The sequence below is a fragment of the Leuciscus leuciscus genome (assembly GCF_965113295.1).
Source record: "Leuciscus leuciscus genome assembly, chromosome: 19".
Lineage (NCBI taxonomy): Eukaryota > Metazoa > Chordata > Actinopteri > Cypriniformes > Leuciscidae > Leuciscus > Leuciscus leuciscus.
The window spans coordinates 20,320,453-20,343,190 of NC_138743.1; the positions used below are offsets into that span (position 1 = coordinate 20,320,453).

Consider the following 22,738-nt stretch of genomic DNA (forward strand, 5'->3'; position numbering starts at 1 on the left):
AAACATAGACAAAAAAAGTTTGTAGATTTTACAACATTTTTATTAAAGGAATGTTCTCTATTTTCAGGTCAATGATCAAACAAGGAAATTGGCAACACATCAATTGGGTCACTTGGTCACACATCTTTGCTTCCATTGAAACACAAGATGCTCTTTTGATCATTCTCAGGTCTGCATGATTAATCATCTGCATGATTATTAAGTTTTAAACAAACTTGTGGAGTTTGGGAGTTCATGTAGCCTGAGTGTATAGAACCTCTACATTATTATTTTTGTATTGTTTTACAATGATCAAAATATTTAATTGACAAATGGTTTGCGGCTGACCAGAGAAATGGTGAGTGACATAGAGTGTTTTTCACACAAGAAACGTTATGAAAACAAAACAATCAGTCTACAGCCTGTAGTGCTGCTGCCATAAAAGCAATTGGATATAAAATACTAGGAAATACAGAAATTCTTGTTTTTGACTTCTCACTCAATGTATTATGATGATATTGTAGTTTATAAAAAACAAAAAATTCTCACACCAGTCTCAGGCTTTTGGACCCCACTGTATACTTCAATCTGATCCAGTACAGAAGAAGCAGTCTTAAGCCAGACATTCTGTTTGTGGCCAATTGCAGCTCTGTAAACAACAAGCTCAAGAAGCTTCATTCTGAATTCAACTGTTGTAAACATGCCAATAAAATGGAGAGAAAGTGACATTCCACACTGTCTAAGACATTGATTTTCTTTCCCCCTTTGACAGGTTTGCAGAGATCCGACTCCCAAAGTTTGCTTTGGAAGAAAACATATACTTCAGAGACCCTTGAGAAGCATGGTGTTCACTCAATGTTAATCAGCCAATTGTAAACAGCCATCAAAGGTGAACGATCTGGTGTTGACTCTTGTGAGGGTATTCATTTTAAGCACCCTCCTATCAGAGTACAGTATATCACTGGTTGATTGATTGTGTCTCTCTCTGCAAGCTCTGTATGTAGTGAACTGATTGTGGATGAAAGCCCAATAAAAAGGCGGTATAATAATAATAATACAGGAATAAACCATGACTGAGTCATGTAATAGGAACTTTTCCCCCCCAAAATAAACAGAAATGCATATAAATTAAATGTTTAATTGGAGCGTAAAAGTAAATAACTTATTTGGGTTTCTAAATTTGTTGAAAACCTAAATAAGAGAAACTTCTAATTATGGACAGCTAATTTTACAGCTGTGCTTCAATTGACCATCACAGAAAATAAAAAGGCACAAGCTATCACAGTATCTTAAGATGTGAAAACTTTTTGATTAACAGTCTGAGAGGAAGACAGTCATATCAGTCCTAAATTGCTGATTGACTACTTTTAAAATCTAAATCTCATCAACAGATTTTAAGTAGGTACTGAAAACCCCTGACACAGAAGTATAAAACTGTGTTGCATCACTAAATACAGAGCAACAGCTAACCATGAGTGATTGCGTTCACAGAACGGGGGTGGAAACAGGTTAATGTTTAAAATTTTTACTCGGCCGATGCTTGAAGGACTATAAATTGACTCCACTCCATCTGAACAGTCTCCTGTCAAGAGGACTTTGATGGTGAGTTACAATTGTTTTGCTTAAAGTGCTACGATTGTACCAGAATTTTAAATAGCTACTCTTTGAAATTTACGTTAAAAATGTGAAATGCAAAAGCATAGATTTGTGTGATCAAGTAAAAATCACAAAGTTTGTACAATGCTGTGCCCTCTGGTCATTAAACAGGTGGATAAAATGTGGGGAAAGATTTATTGCTGTGTGATTGCTGCCCTGCTGGTAGTAACGGCCTGGGCCGCACCCCACGAAGGTCACGACCATGGTGGCCACACACCCGATCACCACCACCATCTCCACCATGGGAAGGATGAACCCCACCCCAGCCACGAGGGGTCCAGTGATGCCTGCCACCTGCTTTCTCCACACAACGCTGACTTCGCCTTCTCTCTCTACAAGAAACTTGCATTCCATCCTGATGCCCAGGGCAAGAACATTTTCTTCTCCCCGGTCGGGATCTCAATGGCTTTGAGCATGCTGGCTCTAGGTGCCAAGGGCAGCACTCATTCACAGATATACAGCAGTCTGGGTTATGGTGGGTTGAAGCCTGAGCAGGTCGATGAGGGTTTTGAGCACTTGCTCCACATGCTGGGCCACAGCCAGGACGCCATGCAGCTGGAGGCAGGAGCTGGTGTGGCCATCAGAGAAGGCTTCAAGGTGGTGGACAAGTTCCTGAAGGATGCTCAGCACTACTACAGCAGTGAAGCCTTCAGCGTTGACTTCTCCAAGCCTGAAATTGCTGAAGAGGAGATTAACAAGTTCATCGCCAAGAAAACCCATGACAAGATAACCAGCATGGTGAAGGGTCTGGACTCAGATACAGTGATGATGCTGATTACCTATATGTACTTCAGAGGTACTTAAGAAACTTGTCTTTCATTCAGTGATATTCCTGTAATAATCATTTATTTGATCTTTGAAAAATCTTGGTTGATGCTGACCTGAAGTTCTTGCAATTTGTCTTGATAGGCAAGTGGGACAAGCCATTTGATGCAACACTGACCCACAAAGCTGACTTCAAAGTGGACAAGGACACCACCGTGCAAGTTGACATGATGAAAAGAACCGGCCGCTATGACATTTATCAAGACCCTATCAACCAAACTACGGTCATGATGGTGCCCTACAAAGGCAATACTTCCATGATGATCGTTCTTCCTGAGGATGGGAAGATGAAGGAAGTTGAAGAATACATCTGCAGACACCATATTAAGAGCTGGCACGAAAAACTCTTCAGAAGGTAATACCATCGATACATCCAGTTTTAAATTCATGTACTAGTTGACTTCTGACCTGAAGGTTGATGGTTGTTTAGTTGCACAAGGTATTTGGGAACTTTTCGGTACCATATTTGTTACCATATTTGGGAGCCATGGTAGCTGATATACCATATTTTACATTTATGCCCTTCAGTTCTGTGGACCTGTATATGCCCAAATTCTCCATCTCTGCAACTTCCAAACTGGACGGCATTCTGCAGGAGATGGGAATAACTGATGCATTCGATCAGGCAGCAGATTTCTCCGGGATGACAGAAGAAGTCAAAGTCAAGGTGTCACAGGTATGTGTGGACTTGTTTTTACCTTTTGAAGCACCATCGTAGTTGATAGACCTAAAGAATTTGAAAACTCTTGAGAGTCATGTTCACATTTTGAACCCAATCTCCAGGTTGTCCATCAGGCAGTCCTCAGCGTGGACGAGAAGGGCACAGAGGCAGCAGCTGCAACCACAATAGAAATAATGCCAATGTCTCTACCAGACAGCGTGGTGCTCAGCCGGCCTTTCCTGGTTCTGATTGTAGAGGACAGCACCAAGAGCATCCTCTTCATGGGCAAGATCACCGATCCTACTGTGTGAGATCCTACTCCACACATAACTTTCCGGCCCTCTGCGTAAATGCTAATCTTTGTGTAGATCTTATTTTAAACTGCAATAAATGTTGATTTGATTGTAATCAAGTGTGTCATCAACACTTTATTTCACAATAAATTCCTGTTTCGCATGTACAGTACATACTACTTTTTGTAGTAATGACACTAACTGGGTAAAAACTTTACATACCCCTAAACCTAACCTTAACCCATGTAGTTACCTTACACTACTCAGTACTTTCATGGGTAAGTACACTGTAAAGTGCACATGCTGTAAAATAAAGTGCAACCAAAACCACAATACATGCATTTCTCAATACTGGTCTCAACATATTGCTGTCTGGAAAAACTGCAATTTTGAGCTTATTAAATACTTTTTTTTTTTCTTTTTTTTTTTTTTTTACATACATTTAACGTAATGTAGCAGGTAATTTAACACAAATGGATTTGCAGTAGAATCAAACTCATCAAAGCAAATTTGGCTAAATGTATCAGTGGTGGTTTAATTCTGTAACACTTTCTTTTCTTGCCTGCAAACTAACGATTTGTAGCATTGATCGTTTTCTGTTAGTCTTCATCTAGTCACTGGGACATTGTTTAGCAGGTGATACTGGACTACACAGAACCTACTATTATGTAATATATAGTGGCACATACAGTATGCATACGCTACTATCTTACATACAGTGAGGTAAAAACTTTAAGTCCACCATAAATGTCCATAAGTCCACTTCTAATTTACTCAGCTTTTCTCTATTCTCCGTTTCTGCTCAATCCTAGGCTTTGGACTCCACTGTAGATAGAGCTTTGATTACAAGCCATGTTTTGGGTTGCACAACAGAGGGAAGGATGAGATAACCTATGGTTCATTCCCCTCACCTTTCTGACCTTTAACCTTTCGACAGAGCTTCTGCTCCAGTACAGTGTGTTCAATCAATACCTTGTCCTCCATAAATCCAACACAGCAGGCTCAGGCATGTCTGTCTCTTCTACAAGATCAAAAGTGCAAATAAATGAAAATGAAATGAAAGCCTTATTGTGTGTAGTATGCATTCAGGAAATAGATCACATCAGAGTGATACTCATTCCAAGATAAATCTGTCAAAGTCTATGGCAGTACCTCATGTGTTTCTACTCAAGCCTGATGCCATCATTTGGTTGTGACTTTTTTGAGGGCTGACTAATGAGTGGTAAGTGTATAGGGATGGGCAATATGACCAAAATCTTATATCACGATATGAGCAATTTTATTTCATGATAATATATGATGATATCATGATAATTATACACACACACACACAAACAAAACAACAACAACAACAACAACACAACAAACCTACAATAGAACAACAATACAAATGAAATAGACCTACCTGAAAACTTCAAGCATAGATAGGCGAAATAGGTTACCACATAAATTATATAAAGTAGTCAAATGTACCAAAAAACAGTCTTCTTCACTGTGTAAATTAAGTATACATTTATTCTCAGTAAAGTTGCAAACGTGATTCAGTCAAGAGCAATGAGGCCTACTGATACTTAGGCGATCCAAGATATATGTGTCTTTTTTTCTTCAGTAGAAATGTAAAGAAGATTTTTAACTGAAATCATGGTCCTTGATTGTTCATATAATGCAAATCAATGGCTAACATCACATTAAGAGTAAAAAACAACAACAAAAAAACTGGTTAATTTTTTAACCAGTATCGAAAGATCTGCAAAAAACCCATACATTTACTCGCACATAGACTTTCCCCTCAAAGAAATCAGGACAGAAGTGGTTGAAAGTGGATAAAAGAGACACCAGTAAATGAGAATCTGTCTGTCCACTTGTGATCTAATCGACCAAAATGCATCTTAATACCAGGTGTAAACAGGGTCTTAGCACTGATACATGTGCTTTCTTTCTCAAATGATTACGACTGTGTTCACTAGGATACTCGCAAAGACGGCCATTTTGACACTTAAATATGTGTATTTAACTGTTCAAGCCCAATAAGGTGCCAAAAAGAACTCAGTTCAGTACTCACATGCTGTATAAGTAACAGCTTCATGTGCTCGCGTTGCAGGTGTGTTCGCTCAGTTCTCTCAGACAGCGTGTGCACGAAATTAGTCCGCTTTCGCTGCTTATTGCACTTGAATGTTTTAAAATATTTTGTTTTTAAACCACAAGGCTTAAAAACGCATTCAAATGATAAACTTTCGTGATGCCGCAGGAAGGCAACATCACGTGAGCGTGACCGCGATAGAAACGATAGTCCAAAATCTCTACCGGTTAAATTTATACCTGTTAATCGTGTCTACAGGAATATCGTCTACCATAGTTGTAAATTTGTTTTATTGGATTTGTTTATAAGTGCATGCTCACAATGTTAATTAAACAAGCCTAAATGCTAAACCCTATGCTGCACAAACACGTCTACTGTGTGTTGTGGGTTTTCATGTGTGATTTGCTTTCAGTAACTTACGGCGACGGAGATACAAGTTGTGTGTCATCTGAAGGGTTTAGATCCAGTTATTGTTCTCCACCGGAGCTGCTTACATTAGTTTTGATGTTCTATGCACGACTCAAATGCTTCGCTCTCCACTCGGATATAAAAGCTGTCGTTTAATGAAGATTTGATGGATGAATAGAGGCTTGAATCCCATTGCACATTCATACAGACAGTTACTGTACTACTGTACACTACTGTAAGTTGTTGTCTGAACAAGATATTTCGAGACTCACACCTGTAAGTAAATGTGGTTGTCAATCCCAAAACTGACAGTGTGAATGTGTGAACATGGCCTTATTTTCAGTAGAATGTCTGTTGGGGGACCGTCACAATAAAGAGTTAGCAGATATTAAGCAGACAGTCTACTAATACCTGAATGAGAGTTTTTTGACATATATTTTTTAATTTTTTAATTAAAAGTTTAATATTGTATTATTGAGTTTAATATTGTATCTATCTACCCTTACGCAAAGATATATAAAATATATTTCCTTATGTATATGAATGATCAATAAATTAAATGATTTAAAGGTTTATTTGAAAATATCCATAATAATATATTGTTTTAATATATTACAATATATTATATATTACAACTAGTTTCCCATGGAAATGTATTATGTAATAAACCACATTATATTTTGCAGTGTATTCCCATATATTTTTGCTCCGTAAGGTTAATACATTAAGACATATAGAATGTGTACTTTAGCAGGAATGACTGCTACATTTTGTGCACACGTTGCTTGCCGGACTATGGACATTGCTCTATTTGGTGTTCCTGTGTGCACTAGTGTGTACTGACAACACCCCCACTCCCCCATCTGCATTTGCCACCAACATGTGCAACTGAAAACCCACTGATATGTGTTTGTTTACTTGCATCTAAAACACCATTACTCTGTCTAGCCTTGACCTTCAGCCATTAGCATGCTGCGTTATACATCTCTCCCATCAAAAGCTACTGAATTAAACAGCATCGATCTGATTTTTCCCATTCACATGGTGGCACTGTTGTTTCTCCTACGAATAATGCGAGAAAGGCAAAGTGAGGGAGAAAGAGAGAACACGCTGGTCTCCCAGCACAGCAGATGTTAATTTTTTTTCAGTTGGCTATTGAGCGCCAAGCAAAGCAGCCAAGCCTCCCAATTCACTGACCATTTAACACTACTAATGACTTTCATGCTCAGTAAGGCCACACAAAACTGGCATTCATTCTGAGACAGACCCTCATCTCTAAAAATGGGACACGAGTTTAAGGACAAGGCAGGTGAACGCTCTGCGCTGGCAGCGCTACGAGCAGGCGAGGGCCGTGTCCCTGGGGTGGATGGTAGCAGAGTTAATTGAAACTAAATGGATTCTGCGGGCACGGCATGAACTACCAGCATGCGGAGTCACAGACGGGTGATAGAGGTGATGATAGACATCATATGGCCACAGCAGGACACCAGCAACACACCAAACAAACTAAGCCCAAAATGCTTGTATTTATGACATGTACATCAACGGGGAAACACTTATCAACAAAATATGTTAATAGTCTATATTGTAGTTTCTGCTATATGCAAGCCTTTCTCATTTTACAATGGTGATTGTTAGATACAATTTTAAACAGATGAGGGATGTCTTTAAGCACTAACAAATTGCATAGCACCATCTTAAGCTACATTTATAATAAATAATATGCATAAATATTCTGAACTTGTAATAAGAATATTTTACTACTAAAATGGCTGCAACTCTACCTATTATCAAAGTAAATATATGGCCTCCTATCATTAGCATTCAACAATCAATAATATGTTTTTAGTACAAAGCATTAAATAAAAAAAAAAAGCTAATTATGAATGTAGAACTGTCTGTTTAACCATTTCTACTTTGAAAAGTTAAATGGTTATTTTATATGACCATTCATATTTATTTTGAGGTAAATATAGTGAAATTCAAAGACAGAGATAAAATATGCTGTTTCAAATTCACATAAATGTTTTTACATAATTATTATTTAAATACAATTATTAAATAAAATTGTATATCATTAAACCATTATTTGAATTTTATTTACTGGCTATATTGATTTGCACTCGTTTCAAATACTTTTATGAAGACTACACCACCATTCTCACATAAAATATGCAGTACACTCACCAGCCACTTTATTAGGTACATCTTTCTAGTATCACGTTGGAGCCTCTTTTGCCTTCCAAATGGCCATAATTCTTCATGGCATAGATTCAACAAGCTGCTGGAAACATTCTTCAGAGATTTTGATCCATATTAACATAATAGCATCACACAGTTGCTGCAGATTTGTTGGCTGCACATCCATGATGCGAATCTCTCGTTCCTCCACATTCCAAAGCTGCTCTATTGGACTGAGATCTGGTGACTGTGGAGGCCATTTGAGTATATATGAACTCATTGTCATGTTCAAGAAACCAGTTTGAGATGATCTGAGCTTTGCGACATGGTGTTTTATCCTGATGGAAGTAACCATCAGGTACTGTTGTGTTTAAATGATGATCATCTGGTACTAAGAGGCTCAAAGTGTGGCAAGAAAATCTCCTCCACACCATTACACCACCAGCAGCATGAACTGTTGATACAAGGCAGGATGGATCCATATTAGCTTTGACTTAATGAATTTAATAGCAAAACACTTACTGGATGTCTTTAGATCAATTCATCAAATGCTTTGGGCACAAATGGTACTCCTTTTGTGGAACGAGTGCAGCTTGATAAATAATCGGATTGATTCAATTTCAACTTAAATGAACACCAGAAATAACAAATCCTGGATACAGGACTGATCCAGAACAGGGCCTGAAGCAACATTTGTGATTCAGTTAACATGCAGGTAGACATTAATTACATCAGATCAACCTGACTCTGATAAGCAGAAAGCAGAATTGATTTTTAAACTTTATTTAATTATTTATTTTTTAAATGAGGGCTTACTGAATAATTTGCATCTTCATTAGTTATGAGCTAATGTTGCATTACGTCCAATTAAATGGATTTTTTATTTTTATGTGTCGATTAATGGTAATTAAAAAATGTGTAAAATGAAAAATCAACAACACATTACTGATATGATACTGATTAATATGGTATAATTTAATAGTAGCATAAGAAACATGCAGTAAAATTGAGAAAATGAATTAAGCACATAATGTAAAAAAAAAAAAAAAAAACCTTTATGGAGATTTTTTAATTGATTTCAAATTCATCTTTATTATTATTATTATAATAAATGTAAATAGATTTCCCCTCGGGGATAATTCATTATCATGTTACTCTACAAGCCCACATGTATGTGCATTACGTTTTTGTTGGAGCCCAATTTTCTGTTTAGAATAAGATGTACAGTAGCTTGTTAGTATGAAGGATCCAGGCTTTATTTATATAAAAGCACAATCTGTGTTTTGAGGTAATTCATGCTGCAGTCTACTGCACTGACCTTGCAAAAGAGGTTGTAAACAGATGCTAAGTTATTGTCTTCCGTGAAGCAGTTTATAATGAAATGTATTTTTGTAAGCAAGTACTTTACCATGAGGCAGGAACAATCATATTTCTAAAGTGTGACAGCTAAGTCATTTGAGCTGATATCCTATTAAACCAACAGACCTGTTGCCTTCTGCAAACATGGCCTGCATTGCATGGACTGATAATAGCAGAGGACACAAATTATGCTACTGTTATATGCGCAAGCATTTATTTTGTTGTATAATAGCAGTGCAAGCTGATGTGATGACACCAGATGGAATGAGGCAGGTCAGATTTACTGTGGGCTTTACAAAGTAACTTGAAGAACAGACAGCAACACGCTCATTTAAGTGGATTCAAATGGACTGTAATGAAGAAAAATGTTACTTGCAGGGACAATTACATCTTATGCTTCCTGCTGGGAAATGTTTGTAGGCTCCCTCTGTGAAGAAGACATCAGTAGAAAACATGAACAGGTTAACGTAGAAAAATTCAACAAATCCAGTTATACAACACAGAATAACAGTTATACAACAAAGAATCAACAATCTTTTGAGATATTTTAAGACAATTTTGAACATGAAAAATAGTGTTTTGGAATAAATCGGTTGAGAAAATGATTATAGCCTATTACTCAGTTGTAAAAACAGTCGTGTTTCGTTTTAGAATGAATCAGAGTTATCGAACAAATCGGTTGAATGAATGATTCAGTGACTCACTCACAGAGATCACTCACCACCTTTGACTGGTGTAGCGATGTAACCTGCAAAATATAGAACTTTTAGATTTTCCAATATGAAAAAACAAAACAAAAAAACAGTCACTTTTTATCTCAACAACTGACTTTTCTCAGTTATGAGGTAGGCTACTCACAATTCTGACTTTTTCCTTTATAACTTGGAATTGCAAGTTTAGATTACACGATTCTGTGAAAAAATTTCAGAATTGCGAGATATATACTTGCAATTCTGACTTTATTTCTCACAATTCTAAGTTTATAATTGAGTTTATAACTTTTTTTTTCAGAGTTGTGAGATATAAACTTGGTTTTGCAGGAAAAAAAAGGTCAAAATTATTGTGAGACAAACTCATAATTAGAAAAAATATAGACAATTGCGAGTAATAAACATAATATGTGATTTTTTATCTCACAATTCAGACTTTTTTCTCTCAATTACAGGTTTATATCTCGCAATTCTGACTTTTTTTTTTTTCTCAGAATTTAGAACTCGTAATTGCTAGTCAAAAAGTCTGAATTATGAGATATCTCGCAATTGCAAGAACAAAGTCAAAATTGTGAAATAAAAATTATCAATTACTTTTTTTGTGTGTCTTATTCCATGGTGGAAATAATCTTCCCTGTATTAATTTAGATTTGTCTAGTTTGAAGAAAGTGTGTGTGTCTAATTAAGTGAAAGAGAGAAAGAGAAATCCGATGCAACTCTATAAAGGAAAATTATGCCATTGGGATTTACAGACATCACAATTTCTCTTTCTGATCATGCACACACTACAGTAAGTCTTCCTGAACTTTGTTTTTCAAGAAAGCTATTTATTTTCCCTCCAGCCATCATCAATAAGTCATAACAAAGGAAGAGAGAGAGAGAAAACACAGTAAAGGCCGTTTCTCTTTCCTGCCATTATGTGCTCCTGGAGATGGCCCATAAATTAAACATCAAACATAAACATAACAAAACACAAAGGTCTTCAGTCGTGGATCGGGGATGTGAAGATGGTGTATGGAAATGATGCTCTTCCACTTCAAAGCACAATCAGATGTTATTAGCAGAGTGAGAGAGGGGATGTTGAGGGAGGGGATGCAGTTCCATCGTTTTGTTCACAAATTAGATTTTGGGAAGAGATTCATCATTTATAATTATTAGACATCTGATCATCAAAGCAATCACATTAATTCAGGGAAGAACTATACTTATTCAAATATCTCCCAAGTCTTCTCTCAATCTGCAGATGGCATAGCAATTGCTAGACCTTAAAAATTCATTCTAATCTTATGATCTGCATTATAATTTCTGTTTCCCGGTTAACTAGTCCAGTCTATGGACCCCTGGGGGCCTATGCCGGTACTGCAGGGTCAGTGGATAGACACAATCTTCAATATTCATAATAAATGTATATTAAAATAATATTTAAAAATACATTTAATTCTGAAGTCAGGAAGAATACAATGTCGATGGAAAGGCCTTCAACTAATCATTACTCTTTGAAAACTGTAATATATATATTCTTCCCTGTATTTTATACAAGGATGACATTAAAGAATTCCTGGATTGACAAACATTTTGATATTGTCTACCAAGGAGTTCAGGAAATAACATGGTGAAAAATTTGGCTACTAAATTACTTTTCCTGTCTCAAAAGCATTATTGTCATTGCTAGAATATATTTTACTTGATGAATTACATTGTCATAGTTGAGCAGATTGTTATTCCCCTGAAGTAAACATCAATTTACAAAAGTTTGCATTTTGCTTTTCAAGTGTCTTTGAGAAAAGAGATGTGGGAACATTAAAATTAGATTATAAAAGCTTTTTCTTTTTTTTTTACTTTTTTTTTTTATGATGTTCCTCAGGTTATCACTGAGCTCAATCTACTGCACTGAAATGAGCTGTGAGATGAAATGTGAAATGAATAATGCAAGATTCGTTTAATATAAGTCTTCACCCATCAAATTCTCCTTGAGTGAAAAAGTGAAAATTAGTCATGTTTTTGTTTTTAGCAATCACAAATGCAAAATAAAGCGTATAAAAAGTATACAAATCCTTTGGAATTTGATTAAATTAGTATTACATTTTAACTGATAGATTTAACAAAAACTTTTATCTGAACAAAGTAAAAAAAAAAAAAATGTATAAATAAAACAAATAAAACCTGGTTAAGCACGAGAGGCAGTGCTTATCCACCAAATGGGCCGCACACATCCTAAAAAGTGAAGCCAAAGCATTTTGATTGCCCCCTGGTGGCTGTATAAATGGGGTGTAATATCACGATTGACAGATGTGCTTGTGATTAATGCTGCGTTCCCGCTATGTCGTAATTACCGTAAATAAAGCTCTGTATGCTTTCGAATCGCTCTTACGGTACTTTGATGCCATACACCGATCGATCTGCACGGCGCCGCTTCAAGGCGAACACACCTTAAATCTGCAGTGGTCAAGTGGTTCAGCTGCCATGTGCTACAATTTGGCTGGCACTTCTACTGTATAACCGAAGTAGAATTTATTTTCCCATCTAACATGTCAGCCATTATCCCGCACCGACTAAACACTCTCTGGCTCTGCCTACTATAGTAGCCATTAGGGGTGGAACGGTACACAGAAGTCACGGTTCGGTTCATACCTCGGTTCAGACATCACGGTTCGGTATGAGTTCGGTACAATGGAGGGAAAAGCAAAACAAAAATGCAGAAGGTTTGTGCATGTCTCAGGCTGGACCACCAAAGGAAAATAAATTGCTTAAGCCTCATATTTTTTTTTAGTTTATTTGTAGTGCATTGACAATAGTTTTATATAATTAGTTTATTAATTAAATTACTAAAAAGACAAAAAGACCTTGAGATATGTTTGGTAATTGTGCCTGAATGAATTGAACATTTATTTGCTATATTTCAGATTAATATATTGTTTTCCTTCAAATTTAAATTAACAGTAACTTAAACACTTTGCAGTTTGAATGATTTCCTGCATAAACAAAATGACGGAGTATGTTTTTATGTTTACACTGTTCGATCGCGCTAGCCTGGATGCCAGCCGAACTTAGCCCCGCCCACAAAAATTTTAGGTCGGGAAGTTCGGTCTGGACTCGCTCCGTTGAGGAGCTATTATGCCCGAACAAAAATTGTTCGGACCAATCAAATTGTCAGGGCGGGCTTTATACGATGATGGACAGATGAGCAACGTAATGTAATCATCCACGTCACCAACGAGCGCTTGGGTTGAATTCGTTTACAACAAAGATGACTGCCGCTGTAGAATTGTTATTTCACGAGTTCACACTTACAAATAAGTCAGATAGAATAAATGCATATTTGGGATGCTGTCCGAGGAGAGGCTCAGGGCTCGGTATTCGGCCCGAACCCAAAGTAGGCTACTCCCCCCGTATTCCTGGCTGTGGAAGAACAAGCCGAGAGTGAGTGGAGGGATGCTGAAAACTGTCAAGGAATGTTAGGTGAGTTGACAGAGTGAATAAATATATGCTTCCTCTCATGCTGATCGGGTAGACCAGACCAGACGGTCATTGTTTGATGACAAGTTGATTGGATTGATTATTTGAACGTGCTCCTCTCAAACTGTTTATAAAACATTATGTGTAGATTCCGCCATCGCGTCTGTTATAGAAGATATCGACAGCGCATTAATTTTAAAAGAGGAACAGAGAACCGCGATCAAGGCATTTGTCGATCGGAAACATGAATGAAAAACATACATTAACTTACTCCGTTGCTCTGATTGGTTATTGGTCTATCCAATTGAGTGCAGAGGCATTTTCCTTCCTGGTTCGGTTGAAACACGCCCCATAATGAAAGCTCAATGGAGCAGTATCAGACTCACATTCTGACTAGAATCTGAGTATGACGACGTCAGGCTACGATCGCGCGCCTCACACACACACACACACACACACAAATATAAGTAAGCACTTTGCGACTTTTCGATAACGACCGCGCCTCTCTCTCTCTCTCTCTCTCACACACACACACACACAAACAACATATTCCAGCATTACAATCTTTACATCGCAGTCTGCTTCAGAGCTAAGGCGGGGCTACAGATTAGGTGTCCCTAAAGAACCCGCGTATCTAACAGTAGTTCCGCATTACATTAATTAATTTGCACGCGAGTTTTATTTATTTTTATACCATGTATTCTCCGTCTAAATGTATGCACCGAACCGTGATGCCCGTACCGTTTCGGTTCAATACGAATACATGTACCGTTCCACCCCTAGTAGCCATGCCTCAAACTCTCGCTATAGGTTGAGCTGGAAAGAGATTGACAGATCTGAGCAAATGCTCTCAGTGTTTTGATGATGCCCAGGAGGCTCAATGTTTACACACCTGGGGTAGATAAACCCAGGAATGCCATACTAATAGTAGTCAATGAACAATAAACTGGGTTAAGAGAATGCATTTTACAATAAAAAAAATCTCACATAGGCTACTTCACCTTTAATGGAAGTAGATTTCTGTTGTCGTGGCTCCTAAATGGTGGTTCTACATCGTACAGTGAGAGTGGTTCCAAGGCGGTTGTTGTAACGGTCTGGCGACCAAAGATAGCATGCGATAATTTTCTGACAGTGTCAGATTTTTTGCATGATCATCTCAAAGTGTGTTTGCTGCTACGGCCTACGACTACTGACTAGCCAATAAAAATGCAACATGAAATGTCGTATTGATGAACGCAATACCCCAAGCTCCATTTGCAAAACTGACATGCCAAGTTGGCCTCTTTTCTCAAGCCATGTCCACGTCCATTTTCTCCTCTTTCGGTTCCTCCTCTTTTTTCAACGCACATAAAAACCACAATTGCCAAAGTGCGATTCATCTTGCTCTATTTCTTTACCACTGGCCCATGCTAATAACATTCTTTGTACTAAATAACCTATGATTCAATAGGTGTTATCATTGTACCGTTTATATACATGTCATACCCAAGATTATTAGATCCATGTCATACAGTGTGATTTGTAATGATCTTATAGGATTGCCAAAATCGCACAGTCTGTAGCAGGCATTAGTCACTGTGCTTTCTTAATGTCATAAAAGCTTGATTGTTTTGGATTGAATGGATCACATGACAGCATCGCATGACTAAACATGCATCAATAGGTGTGTTTGGGTGCATGACATCAAAGGACAGAAAGCGATTAGAGAGCAGACGGCTCCGTATAGCGTGTTCGCTGTAAAAATACTTTGCGCTATTTTGATGTCATACACCGATTGGCCTATGTACAACAACCAATGTAATAAAATGTTGCCAGTCTCACATTAATTTGTTTTAGATAAAACTGAACGTGCTTTTAGCGCCAATCACTGGACTTTGAATTTTGAAAGTGTTGCTGTTTTCACAGTCAAAACTACAATGCAATAACTATGTTAACAAGACTAATCAACAAAACACCTGGGAACAACCCAGGAAGGTCTAGGAAGGTGAAGAATGCTACAGTAGCTGCTAAGGTTCCCATTTGACAGTTCCTGGACTGGTGTGTTCAAGTGTACTGAGCTATGAAAGAACAACCTTTGAATTATTTTTAAAAATCCTCTTTGTTCAGAAAAGAACCTGCAAACACCTCTTGAACAAAAATATTTGTTCACCAGTCTATTATAAAAAACGGTAACATTTTATAATACGGGTGCACTAATAAGCATTAATTCATTAATTCATGTGGCTGGTTTCACAGACAAGGCTTAAGCCTAGTCCCAGACTAAATGCATGTTTGAGCTGTCTTAACTGAAATAAACTTGCTCTGACATATCTTAAAATATGTCACTGCCATTGTTTTGTCTGTGAAACCAGGCCAAGAAGACTAAACCATTCATTAATGATTACCGCATCAGCAACTAAAAAGTGTCACTGGATTAATAGATTAAGTATTAATAGATGTTTTGCTAATTTTGAGGTTATTTCAGATTTGTACAAAGATTGGTTTTGCACCCAAATCAGACCTTTCTGTTATTGGCTGAAGCGCAGGGCTCCACCTCAGTAGTTTGAAAAGTGTCAGCTAGCCCTGTTGCTCCATCCCTCCATCAGCACCTTTGTCAAAGTACTTTGAACTTTTGGTGAAAAATAAATGTAGCAAAGTATTTTTATTCAACTCAAGAAAAAGTCAAAGTACCACAATTTAATTATACTCAAGAAAGTAGAAAATAAAATAAAAAAATTTACTCAAGTACTATAACAAAAGTATTTGTAATGAGTTACTTTCTCAATGTCAACCATAATCATAACTGTAACGACATATTACTTAATGAGTTAATAGTCATGTGCCTCAACAAGTAATGTCATAACATAATGATATCTTTGCAAATCATTAGCTAGTGATTAATTAAAGCAGAAAACTGGAAGTTGAAATACATCGCTTTGACCCATGTGGTAATTAACACATTCATTTACACTATTAGTTAATACTATTTGTTGTTAAGTAATTAATAGCCTACTGTACATGATGACAGATGTAATTGATAGCAATTCATCTATTACTTAATCTATTAATCAGATACTCTTTATTAGTTACAGTACTGATGTGGTAATCATTAGTGAATGGTTTAGTTCTCCATGAGTCATACATTAACTCATGATTATCTGTGCATTAGTTGAAGCATGAATTGATACATAAAGTAGGGTGACCATACGTCCTGTTTAACCAGGACATGTCTGGCCAGGATTTCGAGATCGCCCAAAATGCCCGGGATTCGGCTTTTGCTTTCTACAGTCACCATCCATTATGTTTACATTATTACATTATTTGACACTGACGCGTACGTGCCAGCTTTGCAGGTCATGGATTCTGCTTCACACGGATCCAGATCGAGACGAAAACACAGGAATTTTCTTAGCAATGCTAAAACGCACATCAACCGATCACTTGTTTAGCGTTCATGTAAACACTACATTCAGATTCACCAATCAGAATTCATTCAGTCCTACTGAATCAAAAGGTGTGCATGTAAACAAAATGAATGGCGACGAGAAAGCAAAAGCCGTATCCCGGATATTTTGGGCGATCTCGAAATCCCGGCCGGACATGTCCTGGAATATGGTCACCCTAACATACAGTATTAGTAGACCGAATTGTAATGTGCTACCATTAAATGTCAAATTTGAAAGTTATTTATTTATTTATTTTATTTAATTAATTTATTTATTTATTTTTACCAGATAATATCAGGTTAGCTGTCAGTCACCTATGGCCAAAAAAAACAAAAAACAGATGGATATATTGAAAAAAATATTTTGGTTTAATAAGCCTGAGGGTGATTCTGCTACATGTTGACCAAACGCTCTCAGAGGTGAGAAATGTAAATACTAATAAAGAGGGTTTTGAAGTACAACAGAGTTATGTTGCAAAGGTGTTAGTGCACTTGCTGCTAGGTTAAAGTTTCTTGTAGGGTGTTTATCAAAAGTCTTTGTTAATTCCACCAGTGGGATTCAAACCAGCTTTGACTGGCATGGGAAATGGGTGCTCCAACAAGGATGCAGCATCTAGAGTACCTCTTGAGACCAGGGGAATGAGATTTACCTGCATAGCTCCGGCTAGCTGGCTTAAAGGAAGCCAACGACTGCAACTTCCAGTGTCAGTCACTAACACACTTGAAGCCAGTGAGGGAGTGAGGTTTACCCGCACAGCTCTTTCTAGCTGGCCTCTGGCCTTCCAGTTACCTAAAACTCACTTCCATCTGGGGCCCCTGCACCAATGTAACTGGTTCTACTCAAACCTTGACGAACAGGATTCAAACCAGCATCATGGGAGGTGGGCACACAAAACACAAAGAAGGGCGCTAAAGACCATAGCCTCTAACGCCAGTCGATAGCTCTTCTTGAGGCCAGGGATTTGAAGTTTACCTGTACAGCCTTAGCTGACCTCCATTACTCTAGCATCTGGATGGGGTGCATTTACAATTCCTCTTCTTATACAATATAATGAATTGGAAATCATAGTAAAAAAACACATCTATTCTGGTTTTTATTTTACAGTCGATATCTGTATATAATATCTGTGAGGGTATGCCCATGTAAGCAATGCAGTAAGAGTGTTTATTCATTTAGCCCGGCTTCCAGAGAATAAATGAAGAGCCTCTAAGTGCCATCTGAAATTTTCTTCTAGAATGATCATTTTTATCAAGCTCGTATATTTAAGTTCAGTAATTTCACTTAAATGACAATTAATATGTAATTTTCATTGGCATTTAAGTGAAACCCACTCACACACTCACACACATGTAAACAACAAAGCACGAGACTAGAGAGAGACATTGGATCTATGAACCGTGACAGTCTTAATTTTAGATACATGAACGACGGGGTGAATCCTCCTGTACACTGGAGGAAGGTTGAGGCGGACTGCCACCGGACTAATGATCTTGGTGACAGTAAACGGGCCAATGAATTTGGGAGCAAGTTTATAAGACACGGAATGGAGAGGAATGTTCCTGGTAGAAAGCCACACTTTTTGACCAGCGACGTATACGGGAGGCCTAGACCGGTGGCGATCGGCTTTGGCCTTGGTGCGCAACCCCACCTGGAATAGAGTCTCACGGGCTCTAGTCCACGTGCGGTGACACCTCTGGACGAAGGCGTGAGCGGAGGGGACCGCGACTTCGGATTCCAGACTAGGAAAAATTGGTGGCTGGTACCCTACGCTACACTCAAACGGAGAAAGGCCCGTAGATGACACTGGCAACGTGTGGTGGGCGTACTCCACCATAGAAAGTTGTTGACTCCACGAGGAAGGAATCTTGGAAACCAAACATCGTAACGTTCTTTCCAAATCCTGGTTGGCTCTCTCAGTTTGACCATTGCTCTGGGGGTGGAACCCTGAGGACAGACTGACAGTCGCCACCAGAAGCTTACAAAATTCTCGCCAAAATTTGGACACAAACTGGGGTCCCCTGTCAGAAACCACGTCTGTCGGGAGGCCATGTAACCGAAAGACATGGTCAACGACAATCACCGCTGTCTCCTTGGCTGAGGGTAATTTGGGCAAGGGAATGAAATGGACCGCCTTCGAGAACCGGTCCACCACGGTCAAAACTAATGTGTGACCCTGAGAGGGTGGGAGGGCGGTAACAAAATCTAGAGCGATATGGGACCAGGGTCTCGAAGGGACCGGCAGCGGTTGGAGTAACCCATCTGGGGGTCGATTGGAAGTCTTACCAGTGGCACAAACTGAGCAAGCCAAAACAAAATTGTGAATGTCACGAGCCATGAGAGGCCACCAGAATCGTTGCTTGACTAAAAATCTAGTGCGACTGACTCCTGGATGACAAGCCACATTGGAAGAATGCCCCCACTGAATGACGCTGGACCTCAGACCCTCAGGCACAAATAAACGATTCAGTGGGCAACCGACCTGGGGCGTTACCCCTTCTAAGGCCTTCTAAGGCCTTCTTGACCTTCGATTCGACCTCCCATACGAGTGTGGAGATGAATAGAGTCTCCGGTAAAATGCACTCGGGAGTAGACGGGCGTTCGGAACGATCAAAAATGCGCGATAAAGAATCGGGTTTGATGTTTTTAGAACCCGGGCGGTACGAGAGAGTAAAATCAAAACGACCAAAAAAAAGTGCCCACCGAGCCTGCCTGGAGTTCAATCTTTTAGCAGTCCGAATGTATTCTAAGTTCTTGTGATCGGTCCAAACGATAAAAGGTACCCCCGACCCTTCTAACCAGTGCCGCCACTCTTCCAATGCTAACTTGACTGCCAACAACTCCCTGTTCCCAATGTCATAATTGCGTTCGGCAGGAGATAGACGATGAGACAAAAACGCGCAAGGATGCATCTTGTCATCTGAGAGAGAGTGCTGGGATAACACTGCTCTACCCCCACCTCTGACGCATCGACCTCCACCACGAACTGACGTGATGGATCAGGGTTTGTCAGAATGGGAGCTGAAACGAAGCAACCCTTCAGTTTGGAAAACTCAGCCTCGGCTGCGTCTGACCATCTGAACGTCGTTCTGGGGAGGTCAAGGCGGTCAGAGGTGCGGCTAGTTGGCTGAAGTTGCGAATAAAACGCCGGTAGAAATTGGCGAACCCCAGAAATATCAGTAGGGCCTTACGAGACTCTGGACTTGGCCACTCTACCACAGCCTTGATCTTCTCAGGATCCATGCGCATTCCCTCAAACGACACAATGTACCCTAGGAATGGAACAGACTGTGCATGAAAATCGCGTTTCTCCGCCTTGACAAAAAGCCCATTCTCTAGCAACCTCTGAAGCACTCGTCGGACGTGCTGCACATGTTCCTGGAGAGAAGAAGAAAAAATCAGTATGTCGTCCAGGTAGACATAAATGAACTGATCTATCATATCTCGCAGCGCGTCATTGACAAGTGCCTGGAAGACCGCTGGACTGTTGGAAAGCCCGAAAGGCATAACCAAGTATTCAAAGTGTCCCCTGGGGGTGTTAAACGCGGTCTTCCACTCATCCCCCTCCCTGTTGCGGACCAAATGATAAGCATTACGTAAATCCAATTTTGTGAAGGTGGACGCTCCCTGCAACCTCTCGAAGGCTGAAGACATCAACGGCAAAGGATAAGTATTCTTTACCGTGATGTTGTTCAACCCCCGGTAGTCAATACAAGGTCGCAGAGATCCGTCCTTCTTCCCCACAAAAAAGAACCCCGCCCCCGCTGGAGAAGAGGAAGGGCGGATGAACCCCGAAGATGATCTCGGTGTGGTTGCCTGAAGTGATGAGGGTGATGTCTTCTGTGGCAAAAGTGATGGTGGGAAGTTCTTGTCCATTAAGTGCGTGTACAGCAATCTGATGTGTGAGGGGTTTGAGGGGAATCTTGAATTGACATGCGAATGAGTGATCCATGAAATTACCTTCTGCCCCGGAGTCCAAGAGTGCTTCACAGTCGTGAGTGAGTGTTGACCATAACAGTCTTACCGGAAGGAGGGTAGATGTTGATGAGGTCTTCTCGGCGGAGATCCCACCCGATAGTAGCCTCATACTTACTATCGGGCTTGGCCTTTTACCGGACAGTTGTAAGCATAGTGTCCGGCTCCTCCACAGTATAGGCAAATGCCCTGGGACCTCCGCCTATCCCTCTCCTCCCGGGAAAGCCGAGCTCGACCCACCTGCATGGGCTCGTGATCGTCGACGGGGCTGACCGCGTCCCCGCCTCCAAATCGTGGACCCTCAGCACCTGCCAGAGGGCGTCTACTCGTGGCGTGACCTCCAACTCGGGATAGTCGAGCATCAACTCTGAGGGCTAAAGCGATGAGTTCATTAAGAGATTGAGGCAGGTCCAAAGCATAGATCTCTCTCTGGACGCGGTCAGCCAGCCCATGCAGAAACATGTCCCACTGCGCCTCCTCGTTCCATTTGCTCTCCGCTGCTAGGGTCCGGAACTCGATCGAAAAGTCTGACACTGATCTCTCTCCTTGACGTAAATCAGCCAGCATTATTGCAGCTTCTCTTCCGCCGACCGCCCGGTCGAAAACTCTTTTCATCTCAGCGGAGAGCTCCTGGAACGAGGCGCAGCACGGATCTTCATCTATGAACCGTGACACTTTGATTCTCTCATCTACACAGAAGCAGCAGTTTTCATTTGTGCAAATCATACATTATTACGATAGATAGATAGATAGATAGATAGATAGATAGATAGATAGATAGATAGATAGATAGATAGACAATTTATTATAAAAGCATACATCTAGCTTACACATTTACCCAAATTATCATACGCCTGTTTAACCGAAGTTAATTTGGGTGGGTTTCTCCATTTCAATGTAACTTCTCTCTTTTACGGCCGTGACGAGAGCGTTGCTCTCCTTGGCTGTGAACCGCTCCTGGCGCGCGCCTGGCAAATCCGCCGTTACAATAGCAATCCGATATGGAAAAAGCGCGTCTGCTCTTAAAGGGAATGTGAGATGACGCTCTGATTGGTTTATTTCACGTTACGCCCAAACCACACCTATGAATAATGAAGCTACTTCAGACCAACCCATTTTAGATTTGCGCCTGGCGCAAGAGTCATTTATCCCGCCGGGAAAATAGCAACAGCGTCTAAGACCCGCCCACAAAGTTAGTGGCGCTTTGCGCTTGACACTTGCGTTTCAGATCGTTAAAATAGGGCCCATAGTGTAAGATATTCCCCCAAAACTCTGAAGTACTCATTAAACAATGTAGCACATTGGACCTGCTCTATAAGATGGTTAAAGCATCCTTCACGATTATGTGCCATTGATAGTTGCGCAATGAATTATTTACAATAAAGACGGTCTGCAGACCCAACATCGATGACAGCAAATTTGTGTTTAATCAAATTGGTGTTAATTTGAACAAAAACACTAAAAATCCACATACTTGGAAATAAACATGTAAAGTTTGCTTTCCTGGAGCCTGCAGTCACTGGGTTGGTGATAGTTAACCTGTAATGTAATCAAAATTGTTTGAATCAAAAGATAACACAACACTGGACTAACTTCAGCTATTGAACAGCTCTGTTCCCTGTGTGGATGTGATATTCATGTTCTGTTCTGTTCCAGTATGGTCCTGACAAAAACTTCACACAGAAGGCACTATGGCAATTTTATAGCAATTTTCGGGGATCAATGCGTTGTGT

General features: G+C 39.6%; 1 protein-coding gene and 2 long non-coding RNA genes across 3 annotated transcripts in view; 1 reads left to right on the forward strand and 2 right to left on the reverse strand.

The window, feature by feature from the left end:
* Nucleotides 1-22,738, reverse strand: part of LOC309481724 — a 375,444-nt gene that overhangs the window by 118,821 nt on the left and 233,885 nt on the right. The window lies entirely within an intron of this gene.
* LOC309481690 (alpha-1-antitrypsin homolog) lies at nucleotides 1,457-3,529 on the forward strand. Its single transcript, XM_082146718.1, has 5 exons — nucleotides 1,457-1,581; nucleotides 1,747-2,431; nucleotides 2,545-2,815; nucleotides 2,989-3,136; nucleotides 3,244-3,529. The coding sequence occupies exons 1-5, from the start codon at nucleotides 1,579-1,581 to the stop codon at nucleotides 3,430-3,432; spliced, it is 1,296 nt and encodes a 431-aa protein (XP_082002844.1). The 5' UTR covers nucleotides 1,457-1,578; the 3' UTR covers nucleotides 3,433-3,529.
* LOC309481717 lies at nucleotides 3,471-5,052 on the reverse strand. Its single transcript, XR_014200081.1, has 2 exons — nucleotides 3,583-5,052; nucleotides 3,471-3,547 (listed from the first exon to the last, which is right to left on the reverse strand). It is a non-coding gene; the product is annotated as an uncharacterized lncRNA (long non-coding RNA).

What these genes read in the sequence shown, in the direction of transcription:
- LOC309481690 (XM_082146718.1), top strand. An exon ending in TACCTATATGTACTTCAGAG is followed by an intron (nt 2,432 to 2,544) that starts GTACTTAAGAAA and finishes TTGTCTTGATAG; the next exon opens with GCAAGTGGGACAAGCCATTT. An exon ending in TCAAAGTCAAGGTGTCACAG is followed by an intron (nt 3,137 to 3,243) that starts GTATGTGTGGAC and finishes CCCAATCTCCAG; the next exon opens with GTTGTCCATCAGGCAGTCCT.